Here is a 22,570-nt window from a genome sequence, read left to right as displayed (position 1 = left end):
TCATCTGAGTTGATCTTAAAGATGATATGGTTCAAAGACTTGCACTCAGTAATTTCTGAGCCCAAACTGCAACCTCTGTCTGAACATCAGCTCTGGGCAAATATTAAATTTTGACTCATTATGTCCAGTTTAATCTCTTTCAATGGCTTATCATCCTCATTCTTAAAATTTCTATCCAGTTTGTGGTCTGAATTGGGCTAATTTCAAACTCCAAACAGATACTCGTACGCTATCTATTGAAGTAATAAAGAAACCTTATCACTATAAATGTCACTACCTACAGGTATCTTCCAGATAACAAGGAAGTAACCTTTCATTTAGATAAAGAACATAAATTAACCTTTTAAACACCTAACTGCAAAGGAGTTTTTCCAAACCTCTAATTATGCAGTGCTCTACGTTTTATCAGCACCCCTCCTTTTCAAAGCCCATTTGAATACTGCTGAAAATTTTAGCCTTCAAGATATTACCCACAAGAACTCTGAGTTTTGATCTCATTATGCACATTTCTCGCCTTGCTCCTCATAAAGAGGAGAGTTCTCTCTATTCCTAAAGTAGCACTTTTACATTGAATCTGCAGGTTTGACATAATACCAATCTGCCGCTTTTAAGTGACCTTAAGCGACGCTGAGCTCTAGACAAGCTCAGTATCACACAGAACCAAGCCATAAGTGTGTACTCCCACCTACTTCTTATATCAATGCAGGATTGAATATGAAACATCTGACTCATTAGGAGGAGAAATTTCAAGTGGTTCAGTTCCAAATTTCGGATTTTCTTCTCTTGACATAAGAGGACATTTAAAAAAATAAATCCGGAATTCACAGTAAAGTTGACATGAAAAATTATGGTTTGCATCATCTTCAATAAAATAAGAGAGTACCTTGTAAACCAACTCTGGACAAATACTGCCCTTTTTTTTTTTTTTTTTTTTTTTTTTAAGTTGAATGTCTGCTATCTAATTCAGACAACAGGAACGTACAAGCACCCTGGAGAATCCCCCAGCGGCCTTCTGAGCAGCGCACCTCCAGGAATGAGTATCCCGTGGATTCTCCTACGGCTAGTTGTGAAAATCTCATTGCAGCTATATAGATTCAACTTCGAAGCGTCATTCCTACAGAAGCTATGACGAGATATGCCGCGTCCTCTTGAACCATACCGATAAATATAACCGCCTACGTACGAAGCGCACACATTTTTAGCACACATTTGGCATACGTAACCATACACCAGTAAGACTGATTTGCTCAGCGGAGGTTACATTTCCTTGCTAACATTTTACTAACTTGGTAATTAGTCCTATTTTGATAACACAAAGTTAAAAAGTTATAGGAAGGAAAATCCTTAACTGTCCTCCTTTGAAATACCTTAATATCTCTTCCTATTTAACTAGTTTATACTTAATAAAATTTTTGAAAGGAAATAATATTTCAAGGTATCAAAATGTGGTAATTCTATACCTGCTAGAGCTCAGAGCTGGGCTCAAGCAGTATTAGCCCCTTACTGCTGGCTCCGTACAGGTCTGATGCACGCAAAACTGTCACTGCAATGAGACCCTGTCTCTTTGGGATCTGCAGGTCCCCGTACTTCCCTCTGTCTCTATGCCAGCCTCTGTGCTGGAAGTATTTTAGCGGTGTCAGCAGGGCAGATATGTCCGTAAAGGGCGTAACGCAGACTGGTTTGAGCATCGCTGCATCACATCACAACACACACGGCTTTGCCTAAGAACAGACCGAACTGAGCGTCAACATAGAAGAAGGGAAAACATGGAACACTGAAATCAGGCAGGCATGTAGGACGCTTTCAAAATATCAGAGATTTTTCTTAACATGTCAAACTAGCAATCCTGAAGTACCCTTCACTTTTGCCCTTTGCCTCCCCCCCCACCAAGTCCCTTAAATAAATCACTGATAACTGTTTAGTCAATGTCCAGTATACTTTTAAGACTCTAAGAAACTAACATTATATTTAAATTGTAGAAATCATAGAACAGTCTAGGAAGAAACCTCTGGAGATCATTCCTTCCAACCTTCAGCTGAAAGCAGAGCCTCAGATGAGGTTATCCTGGGCTCTGTCAAGGCAAGTCCTGAATACCTCCAGCAAGGGAGATTCCACCACTTCTCTCGACAAACTTCTCCAATGTTTAATTCTTCTCATAGTGAAGAACTTAATTCTTATTGCCAGATGGCAATTCCCCTAAAGGAATGTGTGCCTCTTGTCCTGTCACCATGCACCCGTGTGAATACAGTGACTGCCCTTTACATATTAAAAGACAGTGATTAAATATATACCGCGTTCCAAGTTAAAAGGGATTATCCAAAATTTGAAAGACACAAAAGAAAAGGAACATCAACCAGAGGAGCCCATGCTTTTCTTACTCCACTGCCCATATAGAATATCCATACCTGAAAATCGAGACATGCAGAGCTAAGGTTATAGCCGAGTCAGCAGTATCTGGTTTCAGAACCCTTGCAGGAGACTTGTATCAAGTAAGTTTGCAAGAACACTGCTATTAAAACAGTCACTTATTTCATCCGAGTGCATGAATCCATATGCATATATTCTTTCTTTTTTTCTTTTTTCTAATACTACCTATTTAATAGAAACCTGGCATTATTAGCACTGCCTTCTTCATAAATCTGAACGATAAACATTTCCTTTGATGCCACGTGGAAATGGTCAAAGTCTGGTAGTGCTTTTTTTCTACTGACATTTTACCTAACTTTCAATCCAAAGGAAAAGTGCCATTTTTCCCGCAGACTTCTGCTGCCCTCTGTAGGATTATTTTAAATAAAATATGAGGAACAAAGTAGAAGAATAAAATAAAGAGAAAGCATGTAAGCCTGTCACATTACTATGTCACTTGATAAACATACCGGAGATGAAATATTAAGTTGATGTTTCCTATAGCTTCATAAGTTCAGGGATTTTATAGACTGTGGATACAAATCAGGAAGTAATAAGTAGAATATTCCCATACAATATTACCAGACTTTTGAGACTGCAAAATGAAAACCGAGTGCCTGAAGATCAGTGAAGACAGGGGATATGTGAGGGTGTTCAGAGCCAGTCAAAAATCCCCACCATTTTGCAGAACCACAGACGGTTTTCAAAGCACGTCTCAAAAGACTCTTCATTGTGTGTAGCTAAGCAAAACACTGAAATAAATTAATGAGAAAATCTACTGTATCAAAGTCTTTACTGAAGTTGTATGCTTCAATATTTAAGTTTCGTTCTTGATACTACCTAGGACACAGTTCTGCGCCTCATTGCAATGTACAAGAAAATAGCTTATTTTTTTTTTCCCCCTAAATTGCACGTGCAAATAAAGTTTTGGCTATTTTTTATCTGGTGATCATATTAGACAATTAGGAGGACACAGCGAAGTGGAGCCTCAAGATAACTAGTACCTAATAATTTACATAGAGGCATAGAAATGCAAAGCTCATTTGCCTCTTTACATTCCTTAGAACTGTTTTTGATAATCTGGATGAGTTCAGTAGTGACCTTCGGAGGTGGCTGATGCTTTTCATGCTATAGTACGCTTGTGGTGTTAAAGGATACTAAAGGACAAGAAAGTAAACCAAAGGTATACTTACATATGCACGGACTAAATAACTCTGACAATTCAGAAGTGAATTAAAAGGCTCCAATTGTGTGAAGGGATTACAATGACATCAAAAATCACAAGCCTGGGTGGCTCATTATTTCCCCACAATCCAAAAATGCAATTAGACTTTAATGGCATTTTTCTTAAGAAAAAAAGCCTGTAACAGCAATTACACACATTAAATTACCCTGCCTAGAATGCTACTGCAATTATAAATGGCTAATGACTGTGCCAATAAATAAAAAACTGTACCATAGCGTGTTGCCATTTTATGATGTGAGGAATGAGGGCACTGACATGCCTATGAGTTTGAAGGGAATTTCGCATACAAACTGCGGGGCTAACTCCAACAAGCAAGTTAAACCTACCATGCCCTAGCCTCAAAGAAGGTGTCCACAGGACTGAACTAGGTGTCTAAGTCATTCCTACTAAGAGAAGACGTATCTCTTCTCCACATCTTGAAACTGGTGTCAGACAGCGTGCGAAGACTGAGAAAGCAAAATAAAATACTGAAGACACAATATAAGTTGTGGGGAAGTGAGACTCGCATCAATTTAGGTGTGCTTCTTTGCTAAGAGTACATATGCATCTCACAACGAACACGTGCATGTATCCAAGAATCTCGTTTTTATGCAACAGTGTAATCATTTTCAATGTTACATAAATCCTTTCCCCAAGATTTCTAGAAAACCAGTGGTCTCATCATTAATTGATTAATGGAATCTTTCAAAAAATCTAGGTTATTTATTTTCCAGTAGCTAGCTATTCCTCCATGCTCCATTTACTGTCCTTTTCCTTTCTGATGTATTCTGTTTCAATTAATGCATTTTCATTGCCACAAGACACAGACGATTGACTAACAAGGCAATTCACATCTGGAGGGAAAGGCCACAGATTAATGAAAGCTGAAAATTACAACCTACTTTATAAGAAATGATTCAAACATAATACAGTGGAGGCTGCCTTCTATCACAAAGTGACCACTCGTGCCAAAACAGGCAGATTTCTCTTTCTCCCATTTCCTTCTCCAAAAACACGCAACGAAGCTAGTACTGGGTAAAGAGATGAACACTTACCAAGACCGGCACACAACACGGTCATGTAAGTCTCATTTCCTTAGGCAACATACAGGATATGGGTCAGAAAACTTGAATTGTCTTAGCACTTTGACAAAAAACTTTGTCTGGCAACGTTACAATTAACTTAAAATAAGCCAAAAATTTGTCAGACCAACTGCTTTTGTTTCTCATGGATGCAGACCAACTTTGTGTCATGATTATTTTTTTAAGTAAAGTTCAAGTTCAACTTACATAAGCCCTCATTATTATTTTTTTTTAAGACCATAATTTATGACTGGAAACTTTGACCAGAGCAAAATTCTGAGTATTTAATGCAACTTATGTAGGCTGTCAACCTAAAAACCAACCTTGTTTCTTTCAGTCATTTGTAATGTTCGTAGGAAGCAGATGACTTTGTATGCTTCTTCAGCAACCAGTTTATCTCTCTGAAGAGATGGATTACATTGAGGAATGAGGGTTCACAGAACTGTCTCCCTACAAGCAGTTGATATTTCAGTTCCTCAGTTGACAAATTATTGTTATTTCTCTGTATGTGTGGGGACTTTTTTATTTCCTTTCTTCTATTTTTTTTTCTTTTTCTTTTTTTTTAAAGACCGAAACCAGTACTTTACTTTCCTTATTTAGTAATCTTCATAAACTGAGAAAAAGCCAAGATAGCTCGAGTTCTGTCTTCAATGCAGCCTAACAGCACACCACCCATCTGCAGGTAGGGATCATCCAGCCAACTGACATAAGCTTCAGGACAAGACACATCCCACGCCGCGTCTCCCCTGTCCAGTAGTTATGGGACATGAGCAAAAGAGGAGAGTATTGACGAGGAGGAGACAGAGGGAGACGGTGAGGTATTACACAGGAAAACAAGGTTTCATCTGCTCATGCCGTAACTTGTCAGCTTGTTCTTTTTAACTGAAAGCCAGCTCTAATTCAGATTGAGAGATGGCTGTTACCTGCTGATGTTACAGTAAAATCATTACTGTTTACATAGCGAACCTTCTAAAATACTAAGCATGGATTTACCAAGGTAGTATGTTGCTAATTTATTAGCATATTATGCTAATATATTATAATTATAATTATTCTGTTATGCAGCTGTGAACGTAATTTTCTTCTTCTACAAGGTCTGATCAGCATGATTCAGAATGTCCCTGGAGGATGCTGAGGACCCTCCATTGCCACCATCACCTTGGGCTGGAACGGCCAGATGGGGTAATATTCCAAAATCTAATGACACGCAGTCATAGGACAACAGTTTCTAGAGAATGAAACCCACAATTTCCTGAAAAGAAACAAGCACGAGAACCACAGGCAAGCTGAACCGGACCAGTATTTTTCCCTCAAGCAAAACCCTCACTACTGTGAACAGAAGTTATGCACATATAACAAAGGAGACCTGAGCCCAACGGGCACGACTGCCAAGTCACTGCAAGAAGATCGTACTGAAATCCAGCGCTGATCTATCTCCGTAAGCGCAATGACTTTGTTAAGGATTCAGAATTAGCTGCCGGCCTATGCCAACAATTTGACCGTATCAGACCAGAGGGATTTGCTCAGTCCTCACCAGTCACATCCCCCAAAACTCTGCTGGTAAATGCTGCGTTACAGAGCTCAGAGCTACAAACTCAAGCTGATGAATGCTGTCAGATTACTAGCTTAGTGAATGGACACCAAGTCAGTACATGACATTCAAAAAAGCAGTTCTTCAGACACAACAGGGTACTTCGCGTTTCTGATGCACTGCCATAGACACAGTTTCACTGCAACATTTATAAAACTGTAATGTTTCAACCATTGCAAACAAACTGCCTTCAAACCCTGCGCTATACGGTTCTTGAAATTAGACTTAAATCATGTACTTTTGTAACTTAAGGGGCCTTCCACAATAGTGCAGGAACGGAAAGCAACTATTTATCATATAAAAACACCGAATAAATCTTCAGTGGTCATCTTCCATTCCTGTCAAACTACTCATCAAAATGTCTTAGTTTTTGACTAATTCACTCCTCCTTATCTGTGTCTGAAGCAAAATGAAAAAAACACGTTTCACCAGTGCCAGTTTTTCCTGAAGCTATTTTTTGTACGTACCTTCAGGACAGCAAGTCACAACTTCAGTTATAGTAAAGACGGACTATACCTTTTTCAAGAAAAGCCAGCTGGTTTTTGGATTGTAAATGTCATGTTTACAACATACAGCTTTGAGATGGTCTTACAATTTCTGGAGCTTAATGGAAAATCCAATTTTCCTCGAACGACGCCACTATTAAGAAAACTCTGAGTATGCCAAAATCTCAGGTGCTTACCTTTTTCATTGCTACTTGTAGGTGTCGGAGGGGGAAGTCCAGGCTTAGATTTGTCGTAATTGTTAAAGCTCTGGCTGCGTCGATTGTTGGCGCTAATAGAACCACGAGCTTTGGCCTCACTGCCTGCAGTGGACACCCTCGTGGTGGGGCCTGGAAGTCTGATGAAAGAATGACAATACGATTAAATAGGCTTAAAAAGCACTCTGGGAAAGAAACTATGGAATACCATGCATAAGCGGAAAAGAAAAGGATCAAAACCACAAGTATATACTCACAAGGGTCTTTGTTCTTTTGTAAGAAAATAAAAAAATTATCCTAAATGAACAATATACGTCAAACAAGCTACAGTCTGAATTGGTTTAAATCAGAAACTCCCCACCCTGAACCGAAATTAATGGTCACTTGCCACAACTCTTGTGAATCAGAAACATGGGCATAGTGGTGTTGGTTGATGGTTGGACTTGATGATCTTTTACAGGTCTTTTCCAACCGTAGTGATTCTGTGATTGTGATAGATTCAGTGGAGCAATACCACTGGTACAAGGTTAAGACTAAGCGAGACACTACTGTTCTTAAACCAGCTTGCTGGAGACTTTATTCTATGCTGGACACATAAGGGCTACTCTTATTTTGGAAACAAGAATGAGACAGAACATGGCTGCCTTTTCCCTTGGAGAGAAGCAAATCACAGCTCCGCTCTGAAAGCTACAAACCCTAGCAGCCAAGCCCAGCGAAACCTTAACTCGGTTTAATTATTTGAGCCTCTAAAAATCACACAAAGCTTAAGTTCCCCCTCTTAGGGCAACCACATTATCAGTGAGCTGGTGTAAGCCTCTGGTTCAAACTGGGTCAATCTCTTCCAGCGTTTCCCTACCGTAGCCTCTATGTACAAGATTTAACCGTTTATGTAGAAAAAAAAAAATGTAGTTAGGATTCTGGAGTAAGAGGACAGGGAGGGATAGTACTTTCATGCTTTTCAGGCAAAACGGGAGGGGGAAAGGGGGAAGACTTTTCTACAACGCCCAAGAGAATTAGGAAAGCCACTGGCACCATATCTCAGAACAATATGAGTGTTGGAGTCCTTCAAAGTCAAAATTCATACATAAAGTTTCCATGTTTGTACTGTATTTTATGCACATATTTCTACATTCCAAATAGGTGAAATACTAAAAATTGCAAGGTTTGGTAGTTGCTCAAAATGCATACCGAAGAGCTAGTGAAACAGCTGCTTTGAAAAGCAAGGACATCACATTGAAGATAGAACCAGTTCACGTCATCTACAGAGCACTGAAAGGTGTCTTTGTATTTTCTGTATGACACAAACTCTTTGAAACTTCTTTATATAAAACACAAAAATCTAATTGTCTTAAACAACTTGTGCCAATAAGAGGCTAAAATGAAGAAGGCCCAGTTGTCATCCCAGGATGCAGCCAACCAAATCACTGTTATGCCTGTGGGAAGGAAGAGAAGCCAGGAAGGAATCCGGCAGTGCTTCCTAAATAAACTGACTTCTCCAAGACCAGTGAAGAAATAGGAAATATGAAAAGAAACACGAAGGAAAAGAGCAAAAATGTCAGCAGCTGCATGCACATGCTTTCAAAGCTCAAAAGAGAATGAAACTTAACGGCATCATTCAAATACAAAACCAAAAATTAATTTACAAACTCAAACCACCACAGATCTGGCACAGCACATCATGGTTCTGAGGTTGACTTTGCTGAAGCCTTTTAGACGAGCCCCTCAATTTATCCAGCCTTTTTCAACACTGGGGGGTGCTAGAAAGTTGTACGCACTCATCACTGCAGCAAGGTGTAAATGAGAACACCCCAGAGATGCTTCATCCACTGTAGAGGAGACTACATGGGAAGAAGCAGAGGCAAAGTGGGGACAAACGCTCTTCGTAACAGCTGCTGTTCTTGAGAACTTGCAAGTCACCAAGACAAGTAAGTTCATAAACGAGCTAGCTTTCCTACAGGTAGGAAGGACGCACGAGATACCTCAGCTAAAAGTTTTTACACGGTGATAAAACACTGCGAGTATGGGCCAACCACCCCAGGAAGGCTACCAGAGCCCCCAGTACAGGGAGGGGAGTTTTCTATCAGAGCTTGGCATGAGGGAAGGTATAATGTCCTTGTACTGATGGGTAGGAAAAGGCTCCGCACACATGCCCACACACGGTTTGGAAATCTGTCCCATTTTAAAGTGAAGAAAGCTACCCAAGCCATGTGACTGCTCAAGAAGTGACAAGTTTTCAATTCAAGTCAGTATTGTCACTGCCAATAAAAACATCCTGAGAATAAAAAAAACCTACATGCTAAAAACAGTCTTGAAGATACCGTTTCTCTTAGATTCCCCCCACCCCATAGTTTAACTGACTTTCTTTAAGCCCCTGCTTTTGGTATTAGGGCAAGCTATTCCACAGCAGTGCCTGTGAAATCTAGGGCGGGGGGGGGGAGGGGGGGGAAATAGGTCCAGGGAGGCGTTTCTAGCTTCTTGCTATTAGAGACAAGGTACTGAGCTCAGAGAATACTCTCCATTACTGCACTTCAGCACCTCTTCCAGGCAAATATGAACTGTCAAGCCATAATTATGATCAAGAGAGAACGTGAAAAGGAAACACAGGACTTTTAACCGGGGTTATGCTGCAGACCTTCACTGGTGTCATAAAAGAAATAAGGTGGGGGAAATAAATCCAAACGATACAGCAGAACTAATGATCTATACAAACTTGCCAAGCTGAATAAAAATCGTAAGTAATAGTTCACAAGCTTAATAAAAATGGTGTAGTATAGTTTCCCAATGTGTAACAGTATAAAAATTCCTAGTAAAATATTATAATATGTAATAGTAGTAAAAGTAAACGTGATTAATAACCACTTTAATAACACAGCAACCCTTGTGATCACTGAGATGAGATGGTCATACGAGCTGGCATGCAAGTCATGCTGGGATTCAGGAAAAAAAATTGATTGAAATACCTATTCATCATTTTCAGGGAGATGAGATGTGCTCAGCTTCAGAGCACCGGGGAGCGCAGGAGCTGTGATGAGACAGACCCACACGGTGCTCTCTGGGCTCACACGGTGCACGTGAGGCTTTCCTTACTAGCTAAGGCACTAGCCTGATCTAGTCGTTTCAATAACGCAGCTCTAAAACCAGCTGATACCGATGCGTACAGTGGGGAAAGAACTCCCAGAACCATGTTTTGTTCTCAAAAGCAAAAGCTCATAAGGACAAGAAAACCAAATTATTTTCTTGCGGGCCAAAATGCACTGCAAACCTTGAAAAAAAGAAAAAAAATTAAGATTTGTCTAACGCTTCCACATTTCGGCTCTTTGTAAAAAGCCTAGTTACAAACAAGGAGGTAAATATTTTCAACAGGAACCCTAAACATGCATCCAGAAATATTGCAAAAGGATTATTCATGCTTTGCAGAAGATGAAGAAATGCTAACCTAGAAGACTTTTTCTGACCAAGAGTGAATCGGATGATTTTGCTTTGAGATGAGTCCCTGGGAGATGCACTGTATGACAGGAAAGAAAAAGTGGAAGATAATATTGAACAAAGAAACTTTTTTTTTTTTAAGCCACTGAACTTAGTAAGTAGTTTTAGGGAGGAAAAAGTTTTTGTGAATTTCACAGGGAAAAAACGCTTCTTGCCTAAGTATAACTTCATGTCTAAAACCCTAAAATCTGAAATGAATTAATTTTTATAGAGTAATGAACATGCAATTCTGCATGCAAACCCCAACTTTATTACTCTTTCTCAATCTTTTATTACGTGTATTTTTCTGCAGAATCTGAGCAATTTTACTTCAATATATACTAAGAAAACATGACATTTAAGACCTTCAGGTTAGATATTTTTAGATTATTTGAAACCCAGCACAATCCACACACTGGTCTGGAAATATCAAAGCAATATTCAAATGTTGCCATGCATCTCTGCATGTTTTTGACAGAAAAGTCGCAGAAATATGTTCAAATTCATCTTTGTTTTACAGTATTTATTTCCTGTACGTTTATACATGCTGTAGCAACACTGTGTTTTTCAATTATACGAAAATATTGTTTACACCCAAAATGAGCATGGTTCCCCAAGACAGACATAAGCAAAAACCAAGTAAGCTCTCAGTAGTCTCACTTGGAAGGCCTCATTTAAACCGTTTATATCCCTCATAAAGCAGCACTTCAGCTAGTGCTCACCTTACCATGCGTTATTTTAACACTTATAAGCCTTAACTTAATTTGACATCTTTTAAAAAAAAAAAAAAAAGCCTTCACACTTTAGTAATTGTGCACATATGGCTTCAGCCTTTAACGCTGCCTGCTTATCCCCACTAAAACCCTCACTCCCTTAGCAGTGGAAGGGTCAGACAAGCGGAAGGCTGTACATGCATTCACGGTGGTACCGCTTTCATAAATTGCTTCTATTCTAACCTGGAAAGAGCACCCCTAGGATTGAAGACCTTCAAGGGACAAAGACTCTCTCTACTCCTCTGTATTCTGATCTAGGAGCGCCAACCAACACCGACTGTGAAAAGTGCTTTTCATGCAAGCCAGCAGCATACTATTTTTGACCAATAAGCCTAGATTTGATTTTGACTGTCACCAGCCATGATGAGCTCCGTTTCTTTTACCACTATCAGAGCCTTCCACTTCTTGGGACTGAAATTCTTGCAAACTGAGAACCAAAGTTGGTTTTCACCCACCCGAAGCATGTATTCTGTAATGGTAACGCTCTACATGCTTTGTGAGTAGAAAGAAGCAAAAGGAATACTGAGAAAAATGTCCTTATAAAATACTGTGGTTATTTGGCCTAGCAGGTATTTTACACCCATTGAACTGCATATTTCCAGCACATATTTAAGCACATCTGTTTTGATTTTCAAAGGCGTGAAGTCAATTGCTACCCAGCACTCAATTTCCAACACACTCTTTGTTCTAGAGTAGAACTAAAGAAAGAAGTTTCTTCGGCTTGTGAAGACCTTCAACAAGAAGAAAAAAAGAAATAAACAATGAAAAAAAACCCCAAACCATCAGAAAGGAAATTTCCCCACCTTGACTGCATTTCTGGTTGTGCTTTGAAGTGATGCTGCGCCACTTGCGGGGGCTGTTGGCACGGAGTCTGGAGCGAAGCCGGTACCTGCTGCGGCGCTACCCCGACCTGGCACTGGGATGGAGACCCTGCTTGCTGGGACGCTGGCGGAGGTGGCTGGGACGGATGGTGTTGTGGTTGCTGTTTCTGTGGCTGCTGTTGCTGTTGCTTGTAGCGAGACAAACTGAAGAAAAGGCCCAAGATGGCCTTTAGATTCCCATTCCTGATTTCTGTAAGGCAATGTTCAGAAGTCACTCGTCAGCCACCGGTTGTTGCTTCTCTCCGACAGTGCAGCGGCTGACCCCGCCGCACTCTTCACAACCCGGTCCGAACTCAATCCCTTTAGGATATGACAGACTTTCTGCACATCTAATCAGTATCACAGTTGATTACCAGTGAGCACCAACTACAAATAAATAACTAATTTCTCCCCTACGGTGACTGCACGGTGTCTTCCATTTCTGCTGTAGGCTGTGTGTTAACCTTCATAATGTGCCAAGACTTAATTATTCAGTATGTTTAACTTCCTAAATTTAAAAAGTGAATTAAAAAAGCTGCATCACACAGCTAAACTTTTGCATGCACTATACAGGCTGCTTGATCTAATAAAACTTGCTGATGCCCTATGCTTTTAAATCCCTCTATATAGATTAGTGCAAGAAGGGAAGAAAAGGACACGTGGCAAGACAGTGGCCAAGCACAAAAGTGAGAATCAGAATTTTAATTTCTGTTCCCATTTCTAGCTAAAAGGCTGCTCTGACCATGTAACGGGCCCTGCTCTACCCTTTATTCCCTCTCCCAGTCACACTTCTGCTTACGTTGCTCATCTTTGCTGTGTAACAATCTTCTGTTCTTACCCCAAGCCCTTTATCCAGCAAACCTCAGGCTCATGGCTTAAAAATTTCACTCCCCTTCCTATACCAGTTTTGGTCTCCTGTCTACCTGTGCCTCAAGCTACCTTTTCTTCTTAGCCACTAATCTCATTTCCTTTCTTCCCTAATTTGGTTTTGGCCCATGCCCATCTCCTAAGCCACTCCTAGACCTCATCTAAGTGGTCCTGGTCATCACCCAGACCCAGGATATTTCTTTCCTTTTTCCTTTCCCCCTTTCCTTTTTCCTTTCCCCCTTTCCTACTTCTTGACTAAATTGCCTTACCGACTTTGTCCTCCCTGCAGTCTGGCCCCTCCAGCACTGCTCTATCCCATCAGTGCCCCTGTTCCCTTGTTGAAGTGATTATCAATCCCAGGGCCCTTGCGCAGCCATTTTCTGTCTTCCTTTTGTTTTCTTAGCCGATTTTAGTCTTTTCCTGGGCTGGGGGGTCCCAACAAACCCTGCCTGTCTCCCCTTTTCCCAGACCACCCCTGCTCCCAGGCAGTGCCATGCCACAACCCCAGCCTCCTCCCACTGCCATCAGCATCTGCATCGGGCAGGTTCCTTCTCCACTCTGCCCGTGTTTCACTAGGGAGGACACCTGATGGAAGTGGACAATAAAGTAAAACAGACACAAAAGACAGCAAAGCACAGTAAAAAGGATCTCATTTTCAGCAAAAAACTCAAATTACTCATGGCAATTGTAAGGAAACATGTGGGACATGGTTTAGTAGGCATGGTGGTGGTTTTTGGTTGATGGTTGGACTTGATGATCTTACAGGTCTTTTCCAACCTTAGTGATTCTGTGAAAGTAGCACTTAATCCCAGGGCGAGGCATAACCAACCAGAGCCAGAGGCACCAGGAAGCTTAACTGCACAAATATGGGCCAGAAGATAAAAGAAATTACCATGGGTCTGCTTGTTTAAACTTCACAAAGCTATATGCAATTGGAAAGGAGGACTTGATTTCAATGTGAAGTGAGAGGCAATTGTAACAATAACCCAGCTAAAACCTGTTGCTTTCTATAGCTGTCTCTCTTTGGCTGTATTTATCAGAAGAACAACCTGCTTTTGACATTTTTCCAAGATGACCAAAAAATAATAATTGGAAAAAAACCCCACTTCTAATGAGTTTCAAAAGATCTTTCCCTCTGGGTTTTAAGCAAAATATTATTTCAAATGGGACTTTCAGAGGTAGTTTTGTTTCTCTTATCTTAAAGACAGACTAAGGTAATTTGCCTGGCAGTTTGCCCCCGCACTTTGTACAAAACAAGTATTTCAAAGAGTGCTTTAACCTCACCACACTCTGCCCATCACTGCAGTCTCAACTGCTTCCTGCTTTAGGTCCCCTCCAGTCCATGCATCAGCTTAAATATGCATATTAACTTAGATACGGACAAGCATGTCACCCACCCATTTTAAATTTGGAGCCCAAAATGACTTGTCTTGTATATTTGAAACAAACACTCTACACATTTGAAAGGAAACTGGAATTTGGTTGTCAGAGAATTGCCACGAATCTACCCTTTGGAAATTTCCATCCTGGAGTATCTCCCTTGCTGCTTGTTTCATCTACAGCTGGAACTTCCACCACCGTACCTTGTCAATCATCCTTCTCTATCTTCCCAAAAATACACTAGACTTGGTGGAAAAAAGAAAAAAAAAAGATCAGTTGAGGACAAAGAAAAGGTAAGGAAAAGAAAGGTCTGGTGGATAGATTACTAGAGAAATGTCATTATGCGATTCCTCTAACGCTTGTGAATGGAAGTTCTGCAAATGATAAACTACTCGTTGCGTACAGAATACAGATCAAAGCAAAGCAATGAAGAAGAAAAATGGTCTATTACTGTTATTTAGTCAAGCTTATTTGCATGTGCTTCTGTAAAGCTTATTTTGTATCCGATTCTGTAAAGCACGTGGGACTAGAAAAAACATAACTAGTTTACATGGACGAGACTGGTTAGCCAAATGGCTATCAGGACCACAAATTAAGAATCACTGCACATTTCTTAGCTTGCATCTATCCTTACAGAAAATAGGGCTGTCATATATACATGCTATTCACCCCTAAAGTTAGTGGGGTGTCTGCTCCTGTCACTTTGCAATAGCCTCCTATGGTTGACCACTGAAGGGTTCTGCAGGCAGTCCCCATCAACCCTTAGTTCATTTAAGAGGTGAGGCAAGAGGGTCTCTGCCAAACAGAACAAAGTGGGGAAAAAAAATCAGGAAATTCTGTCCACAGCGAATGATGGGAGAAGAGAGAAAGGGCCAAAGGAACCACAAAGAAGTTTGAATTTAAGACAAAATGTTGAGAAGTAGATATACTTCACAGTCAATCCAGGACACATCACGAAGTACAGACAGACTCAACCTCAGTCAGCACACGCTTTCGGCTGAGGGGGCTCTAAGTTGACTTTAGGGATCCAAAGCTACCAAAACAGCTCTGGCATGAGCTTTGTAGACTCTACTGAGCGATGTGATCTGAATATGAACAATACTTTGGAATTTCAATGAAATGAGGCAGGGAAATGCAAGAAGGAATTAAGTCCCACTACACACATTACTCTTTAATTACCAAAAAAATGCCTGCAGAGCTGATTTTTTGAAGACTGTCCACAACTGCACTCAGTGCGGTATCATCAACATCTGGCAGCATAGTAAGTGCCCTAGCCAGCTATGCTTAAAATAGCACTGTGGGATATTTGTGCTGCGGAAATAAAAATTCCACCTTGACACTGGAAAGGAATTAAAGGACCTAAAATGGATGAACTGCAGTATTGCAGAGTGTGCACGCTGAAATTCTTGTACCTACAGGAGCATGAATGTCATTTCAGAGACAAAAGTCTAAGCTGAATCATGGTTCTTCCAAAGTCTAGCAAGACCTTTTCTTCCACCGCTTTGTGGTTTCGTGATTTGTTCAGCTGATCGTTATCCAGCTAATCTGTTACCCAAAGAGGTGCAGCTGCTATCTATGACATCAATTTGAGTTTCTACTGCACATTTATGTTCTCCATAATCTTCAAAATCTTGGCAGAGAGGAAACACTCTGCAAAGGAGGGCAAGCTTAGCTGGGCAGCTGCAATTCCAGGAGTCTAAAACCCAGCTCAGTGTGGAAACAAGTTTAAGAGCGTGGGTATGGAGAGACAGCTCAAAGCGACGGACAATAAAAAATTGCAGCAAGAAGGGAAAAGAATTTTCCAGCATCCCTCATAGTTTTCTTTAGAAACTACAAATGGAGATTTTAGGATTTAAGAATCTTTGAGAAGGGAACGCCTTTTCAGCTCCACGTTGCTGGGGAAGGGGGGCCCTGCCTCTAGCATAGTATGATCATCGTCAGCGATGGCAGATCCTTAGCTTCTTCACTGTATAAATCCATACAAAAAGACTATGTCTAAGTGGCACGCACATATGAAAGCAGGATTTTTTTAATACTGGAAGGACACAATGCATGAAGTCCCAAATTATTTCAACATTTAGGAGTCATCCACATTCCAGTTTTGATTCATTAACTTCCCTCCACGCTAAAACTGTGCTATTGAAAAATACGTGTTCTCAAGCAACCCAGGGGAGACTTCAACGTTTATTCCCCTTTGGAAGGAATCACAATCTTCTACTTCCTCCTAGAGGAGGATCTGCCAGCGAAGTAAACAAGGTATTTGCAGTTGACCTAGCGGGTCTTGGCAACTTGCGCAGAAACACCGGCTTGTTTGGTTACGGCCCTCTTCATTTTAAGCAATTCTGTGTTCTCTCTTGTTTAGTTTCCCCCTTCTTCCTCAGCACAGTTAAGGAGCGACGAAGAACAGAAATTGAATTTATTGTTGAATTCAAGTCTTTTAACTTCATTTTATAAAAAATGTTCCTTCCCTCCCGCTCTCTAGCTGTCACACTTCTCCTTCAGTGTTAGGGGTGGAACCAGTAAATATTCTCAGTCATATGCTGGCAGCGGACATTACTGGTCTCTTCCTAACTTGGTATGATTTGCTATGTTAATTCCTAGACAGTGTAAAAGAGAGGAAGAAATACAAAATCAGCGAGGCCATGGGATAACCTATATCCTGCTGAGTCTGCCTTGCGATTTGGCGGGAGAGCAATGAGCACTGATCGCGTTGTCCCTTCCCCAGCGTGAACAACGATACACTGCCAGCTTTGCACACCCAGACAGTTTCTCATCAGCTAATCTGCTATTTCTCTTAGATTTTACGTTGTATCAAGAGAGGTAAATGATGTGAAATTTATTACATTTTTACAATATTTACGTATCATGTCAAGGTCGAAACTGGCTTTTACTAGGGACTCGGTTGCATTTTCTTGTTAACGATTTCCTGGTAAACAAACTTTCCGCTGTTAGAAGTTTTAGCTCATACTTTCTTTTGACATGAGAATCCAATTATAACTGAGCTATCAAGGCATATAAACCAGGCAGTACTTGGGCTGACCGTATTAAAGCTTCTCTTTCGAGGAAAATATTTGTTGTTGGTCTTCTAACCCAACTTAAGGACACACCACAGAAAAAACCAGCTAACCTTCACCCCCCTCTTCTCCTACTAGTTGTGGTAACAGCAGGTTACAACAACGTCTATGAAGTGTCTGCTACTTGGTTTTCCACGCTTAGAAACCACCTGAAACTTAGTGAAATTACATTTCAAATACACATTTTCAAGTGGCTTGTAAGATCTCAGAGACTAGGATGAGGAAGGGGGCTTCCTTTCGAGGACAGCAAGGAATACTTTAAGATATTTTCCAAATTGTCAAAATGTAATTTTTAATAAGTTTTGCTAAAATAATAGCTTTGAATTTATAGTAATATTATGAAAGTTTTTCTATTTTTGTAGTATTTTTTAAATGTAACGTACATATAAAAAACTTGTGTACACAATGGTTTCACCATGAAGTTCATCCACAGTGGTTATCTGGAATGCATTTCATAAACATCATTTACCACCCATAAGGGAAAGTGTGTTTCAGATAAGACTTCAAGTCACGATGATAAAGCGCACGGTGCTGGGTTTTGGATTTGTGACTGAAACGGCAGCGATAAGGTGCCGGCGTTTCGGCTGTGGCTGAGCAATACTTGCACAGCGTCAAGGCTTTCTCTCTTTCCCGCAGTGCTTTCCCCCAGTGCGCAGGCTGGGGGTGGGCAAGAAGCTGGGGGGGGACAGAGCCTGGACAGCCGGCCCCAGATGACCAAAGGGGTATCCCAGGCCGTACGACGTCCTGCTCAGTAATAAAAACTGAGGTGGGTGGCGGGAGGGCGTTGGGGAGGTAGCCGTTGCTCAGAAACTGGCTGGGCGTCTGTCTGCTTGTGGGAGGTGGTGAGCGATTCCCTTTGCATCGCTTGATTTTTTTTTCCTCTTCCCTTCACTCATTAAACTATCTTTATTTTGACCCAAGTGTTTTTTCACTTCTGCTCTGCCTATTCTCTCTGCCGGCCAGGGTCAGCCCACCACACCTACACATCCTTTCTTGCCCTCCTTGTTCGAGCTATAGGATTCCTTCAGAGGAGGAAAACACGGCTTTAAACGGACAGGCACTTCAGTTATTCACACACAAGTAAACGTACGTGCACGATTTGACGATATAACCCCCTCCTCAAAACTAAGTCTGCAAAGAGACTTAGTCACCAAATTTAACTTAAAGTCTCACCTGATGCCACACATCCAATTATTTGTTCTGTGAAGCACTGAAGGAGATAACATACAATATATTCAAAGTTTGCCTTAGCAGCCACCGAACCCAACTGCTTTTCCTGAGTATTTAAATGAAGGTATAAGTGAAAGTTGGTGCTGGGGATGACAGAAATCTGTCCGATCTCTTATTAAGACAGCAGTTAAACAGCTTCTGAGCCAAAAGGTACCATACATCCTGACATATATCATGCACTGGCATAAAGGAATATAGTACGCCAAGTCATGTTTGGGTTTCAGAAAAATTCTGGTGCTCTTCAAAAGCAGAGTGATTAATTAGAGGTTAAAATGTATTTTTCTCTTTTGTTTTGGTTCAAAACATTTGGATTTTATTGTTTCGTGCATTTGGAAACAAACTTTTTTAAAAAAATCTTTCTTTAAAAAAAGAAAAGAAAGGAGGATACTTCTTCAGGTAAGAGAAAACTTGAAGAACAAGGAAGTATATTTCTCTCTCAAAAGGCAAACAACCGCCAGCAGTTCACTTGAAATAGCTGTAAAATCTACACTCTGATCAATGTGCCAATTATAGAACTTAGAGGAGAAATTTCTGGGTTTTAGCAGAAAGAAACAAAGAAGTGATTGAATTCTAATTCGGTCTCGTTGATTATTTTTACAAGTCAGCTGTGTGGCGATTAGGTAGATATTTTACCTACCTTTCACCCTGAAATGGGGAAAAAAGAAGTAAAGACTGTCAAAAGTTTAAATTATTGATATCAATCTTCCATTACACTCCATGTGCTGGTTACAGTCACAAGCACTAATTCAGGTTGCTCATTTAAAATGAAATTTTAAACAACCGATTGACTCACCTTCTGCTGACAGCCCCTGTATGTTAATTCCCTTAGCAGCCAAGAAACTCAGGCATGCATCTATGTTTTCAATCTGTTCAAGAACAAACAAACAAAAAAAAGAGAGACAAAAAGAAAATGCATTGTAATAATTGTTTACTTTCATCTCCCGCCACCCTTGACTGCACTCAGTCTTTGTATCACATAAAAAGTCCCTTTGCTCATTATGTGGAAACCATAATATGAAACCTCCTCAGTTACTAAGGTCCTAAATTGATCAACTATTACGTGGGTGAGGACTTTGTTATTTGCACTTGCATGAAGCACGTTATTTAATACTCTGACCACAAAAAAGGATCACTACATATCCTACCAAAGGGTCAAGGTTGTTATGCCAGGATTTTTAACCTACGATAAGTATAACAAACATGAAACCGAAAATAAACATGGAGGCTACATTTGCTTGAGAAGACAGATTGCCACTTGCTCTTAGGTTGACAGCTGGCAAAAGTTTCCAGCCACAAAAGCAGTCAGATATAAAAACTGTAACTGGAAACCCCAGCTGGAATCCAAAAAACGGTCACTCGCGACATCCTCCGCGTGTCAGAAATGTCAGGCAGCTTCGGTCGCTCACTGTGGGGCAAATCCTGCCCTTCAGAGAGATGGTACAACGGCATTAAATTGCACGGGATAAAATGAATTTTGACCAGAAAGGGTCTTCTGCACAACAGGTCTGACTGTTAGTGACTACAGCTGCTTTATACCGACTGGACTCAAACCCTACCTAGCAAAAGTTAACTCCAGAAAGGTTTGAAGGGTTAGGCATTTCTTCCCCCGTATCTCAACATCACAATAGCGATCTTGCAGTAGCTTCATGCCTCGTTTCCAACCAAGCTACCACCAAAGCTCCGCTGTCGTATTCAGAAGATGCAGAGAGATGCTGGCCCCCCCAGACCACAGCACTTCTATGCAGAAGCCTACGCCTAGACACCTCGAGAAGCCGCAAGGGACGCTATTTTAGGAAATACCATGTTTTGTGTGTGGTTACACAGAAAACTTTTGGGTAATACCATTGAGCAAGTTTTTTTTTTTATCATGGTAATCAGCAAGTGATAAAATAGGGTCTCCATGTCTGAACATCTTGCAAACATTAATTTATTAATTCCCAAAACATTGCAACCAAACACTGCTTCCGTTTTATAGATAAGAAAGTAGACAGACACTTGCTCTCACGAAGCTACCTCTCTTCGATGAAGTTCAGAGACATCAAGAGGCAATGTGAAAGATCCAGCTCCCCTGTCAGCTCCTGCCTGCCCTCAAAAAATACACGAGTGAGGGCTGTGTGGATTCTGGAGGCTGAGCTCCCAGCACCTGCCCTGTGCTTCCCTTCCTTCTCAAGATAATAAAAAAGTACAAGGGAAGCTGCCAGAAAACCTCCAGCATGAATTTCTCTCAAGGTACTTTCATTTATTGTCTATAAATGTAACAATAAAAACATTCTCTTCTATCGGGGGGGAAAAAAGTTATTGGCATTACTCAGCCGTGATTTCAACAATTATAAACACTGATATACTCAAAACTTATCAACCTCATTATACTTTGAGATATACTATATCAAAGTATACAAAGTATAGCGTATACTTTGAGTATACTCTATGCTTCCAAACGCAGACAGATACCAAGGAATACGTTTCCTGTAATGTTCAGACCTTAAAGCTTGGAGCAGGGTGCAGTTCAAAGGTTCATTTATCCACAGTTCAATATGATACGACAGTCAATCTCTACCCGTTTCCTTCCTCAGTGTTCTACAACCCTTTCAAGCGTTCAATGTGGCTCATTTATTGAGGTGATTTGGGACTTTGTCGGAAAGCCAAAGTTCACCTTTTCAAGAATAAACATCACACAAAAGCATCAATCCATTTCTACCACCTGCATTTAAGAAGTCTGCATCATTCCAAGAACATTTCCAGTCTCCCACAGCTGTGGGTAGATTTCTCCTCTCCTAACGAGGAGGATTACTTAGGTTAGTGAGCGAAAGTAAGCAATATCTCATCTCCACTCTGGATTTGCAGTTGTAGAAGCACAAAGTAGCTCTTTCCATCCTGAGCGCCCTAACTGCTTTGCTTCTCTTCCCAGGTCCCTCATCTTTGCTCAAACTCTCCTTCAGGACAGAGTGACCACGGGATTAAGATTTACTTCTGGGTAGCAAGTTCCTCACCCGTGCCCTCATTCTTGGTGCTACATAGTAGTCGTTGCTGACTTCCTAATGTCATGCTCATCGCAAAGCCGATTCAGACTCAAGGAGCCCCCTTTAACATCTCTGCCACCTCTGGCCTGGGACAAAGCCACAGTTTTTACTGAGCATTTTCGCCACTTCATTAAGATACACAGCTCCCATCCTCAGACTCATGGATGATTCCCATTGGAGCGCTAACGCTTAAGGTTGAGTGTCCTGGACCTCACTGCCACATAAAAGGACAGATGGGCTACCTTGCCACACCAGTGGCAAAGGCGGCGAGAAACAGGGGCTTTTTGGTGCTACATTGATATGGAAAAAGAAGGAGGGAAAAAAAAAAAGAGTAATACAAAATGCAAAAAAAAAAGTTTACAGGACGTGGACTGTCAAAAATCTACTGTGCATTACAATCAAGATCTCATAGGAATCAAAACATTATAGAAACATCAAAATATCCTATTTCAGTACTTAAAACCACGCATAATGAAATAAAGTGGTAAAATAACAGACACTTGCAAAAGCAAACCTCTTACATTCAGAAAATCAAGTACTACAATAAGATCCCACGGGGATGTACAGCATTGCGCATACAAGGAATTCACTAAAACAATACAACTGAAGGACAAAAAAGCATCAATTATTCTGCTAACATTTATGCAGTATCATCTGTGATACTAATAACATTACATGGCAGAATGACAGGAATGTGAGCAATTAGGTGATTTTGAAGGAAAAACAGAGCCCAAAAAGGAAAACAGAAAGAAATCTTGGGAAATTCAAGGAGAAAATGAAATGCAGAATTCAGGTCTATAGCTGAAATGATTAAAACTTAGTGTCGATAGAAATTCAGGGTGCTTCCCATACGACAACTGGCTGGTGGTCCCCGTAAAAGTGATTTGTGACTGCTTT

General features: G+C 40.7%; 1 protein-coding gene across 3 annotated transcripts in view; it reads right to left on the bottom strand.

Annotated features, from left to right (window-relative positions):
- NAV2 (neuron navigator 2) overlaps positions 1–22,570 on the bottom strand; it is a 230,251-nt gene that overhangs the window by 121,733 nt on the left and 85,948 nt on the right. For 2 of the 3 annotated variants that reach the window (XM_059825936.1, XM_059825935.1), the window contains exons 4-6: positions 19,447–19,519; positions 12,046–12,313; positions 6,987–7,144 (exon numbers count right to left, since the gene is read on the bottom strand). In XM_059825936.1, coding sequence (XP_059681919.1) covers positions 6,987–7,144; positions 12,046–12,313; positions 19,447–19,519 — 499 coding nt within the window. Of the gene's footprint in view, positions 1–6,986; positions 7,145–10,440; positions 10,510–12,045; positions 12,314–19,446; positions 19,520–22,570 lie in introns of all 3 variants that reach the window. The other variant, XM_059825934.1, reaches the window with a different exon arrangement.

The sequence above is a fragment of the Gavia stellata genome, chromosome 17, assembly GCF_030936135.1.
Source record: "Gavia stellata isolate bGavSte3 chromosome 17, bGavSte3.hap2, whole genome shotgun sequence".
Taxonomy (NCBI): Eukaryota; Metazoa; Chordata; class Aves; order Gaviiformes; family Gaviidae; genus Gavia; species Gavia stellata.
Note: the sequence above shows the minus strand (reverse complement) of the source record. Positions and strands in the feature narration are given on the sequence as shown.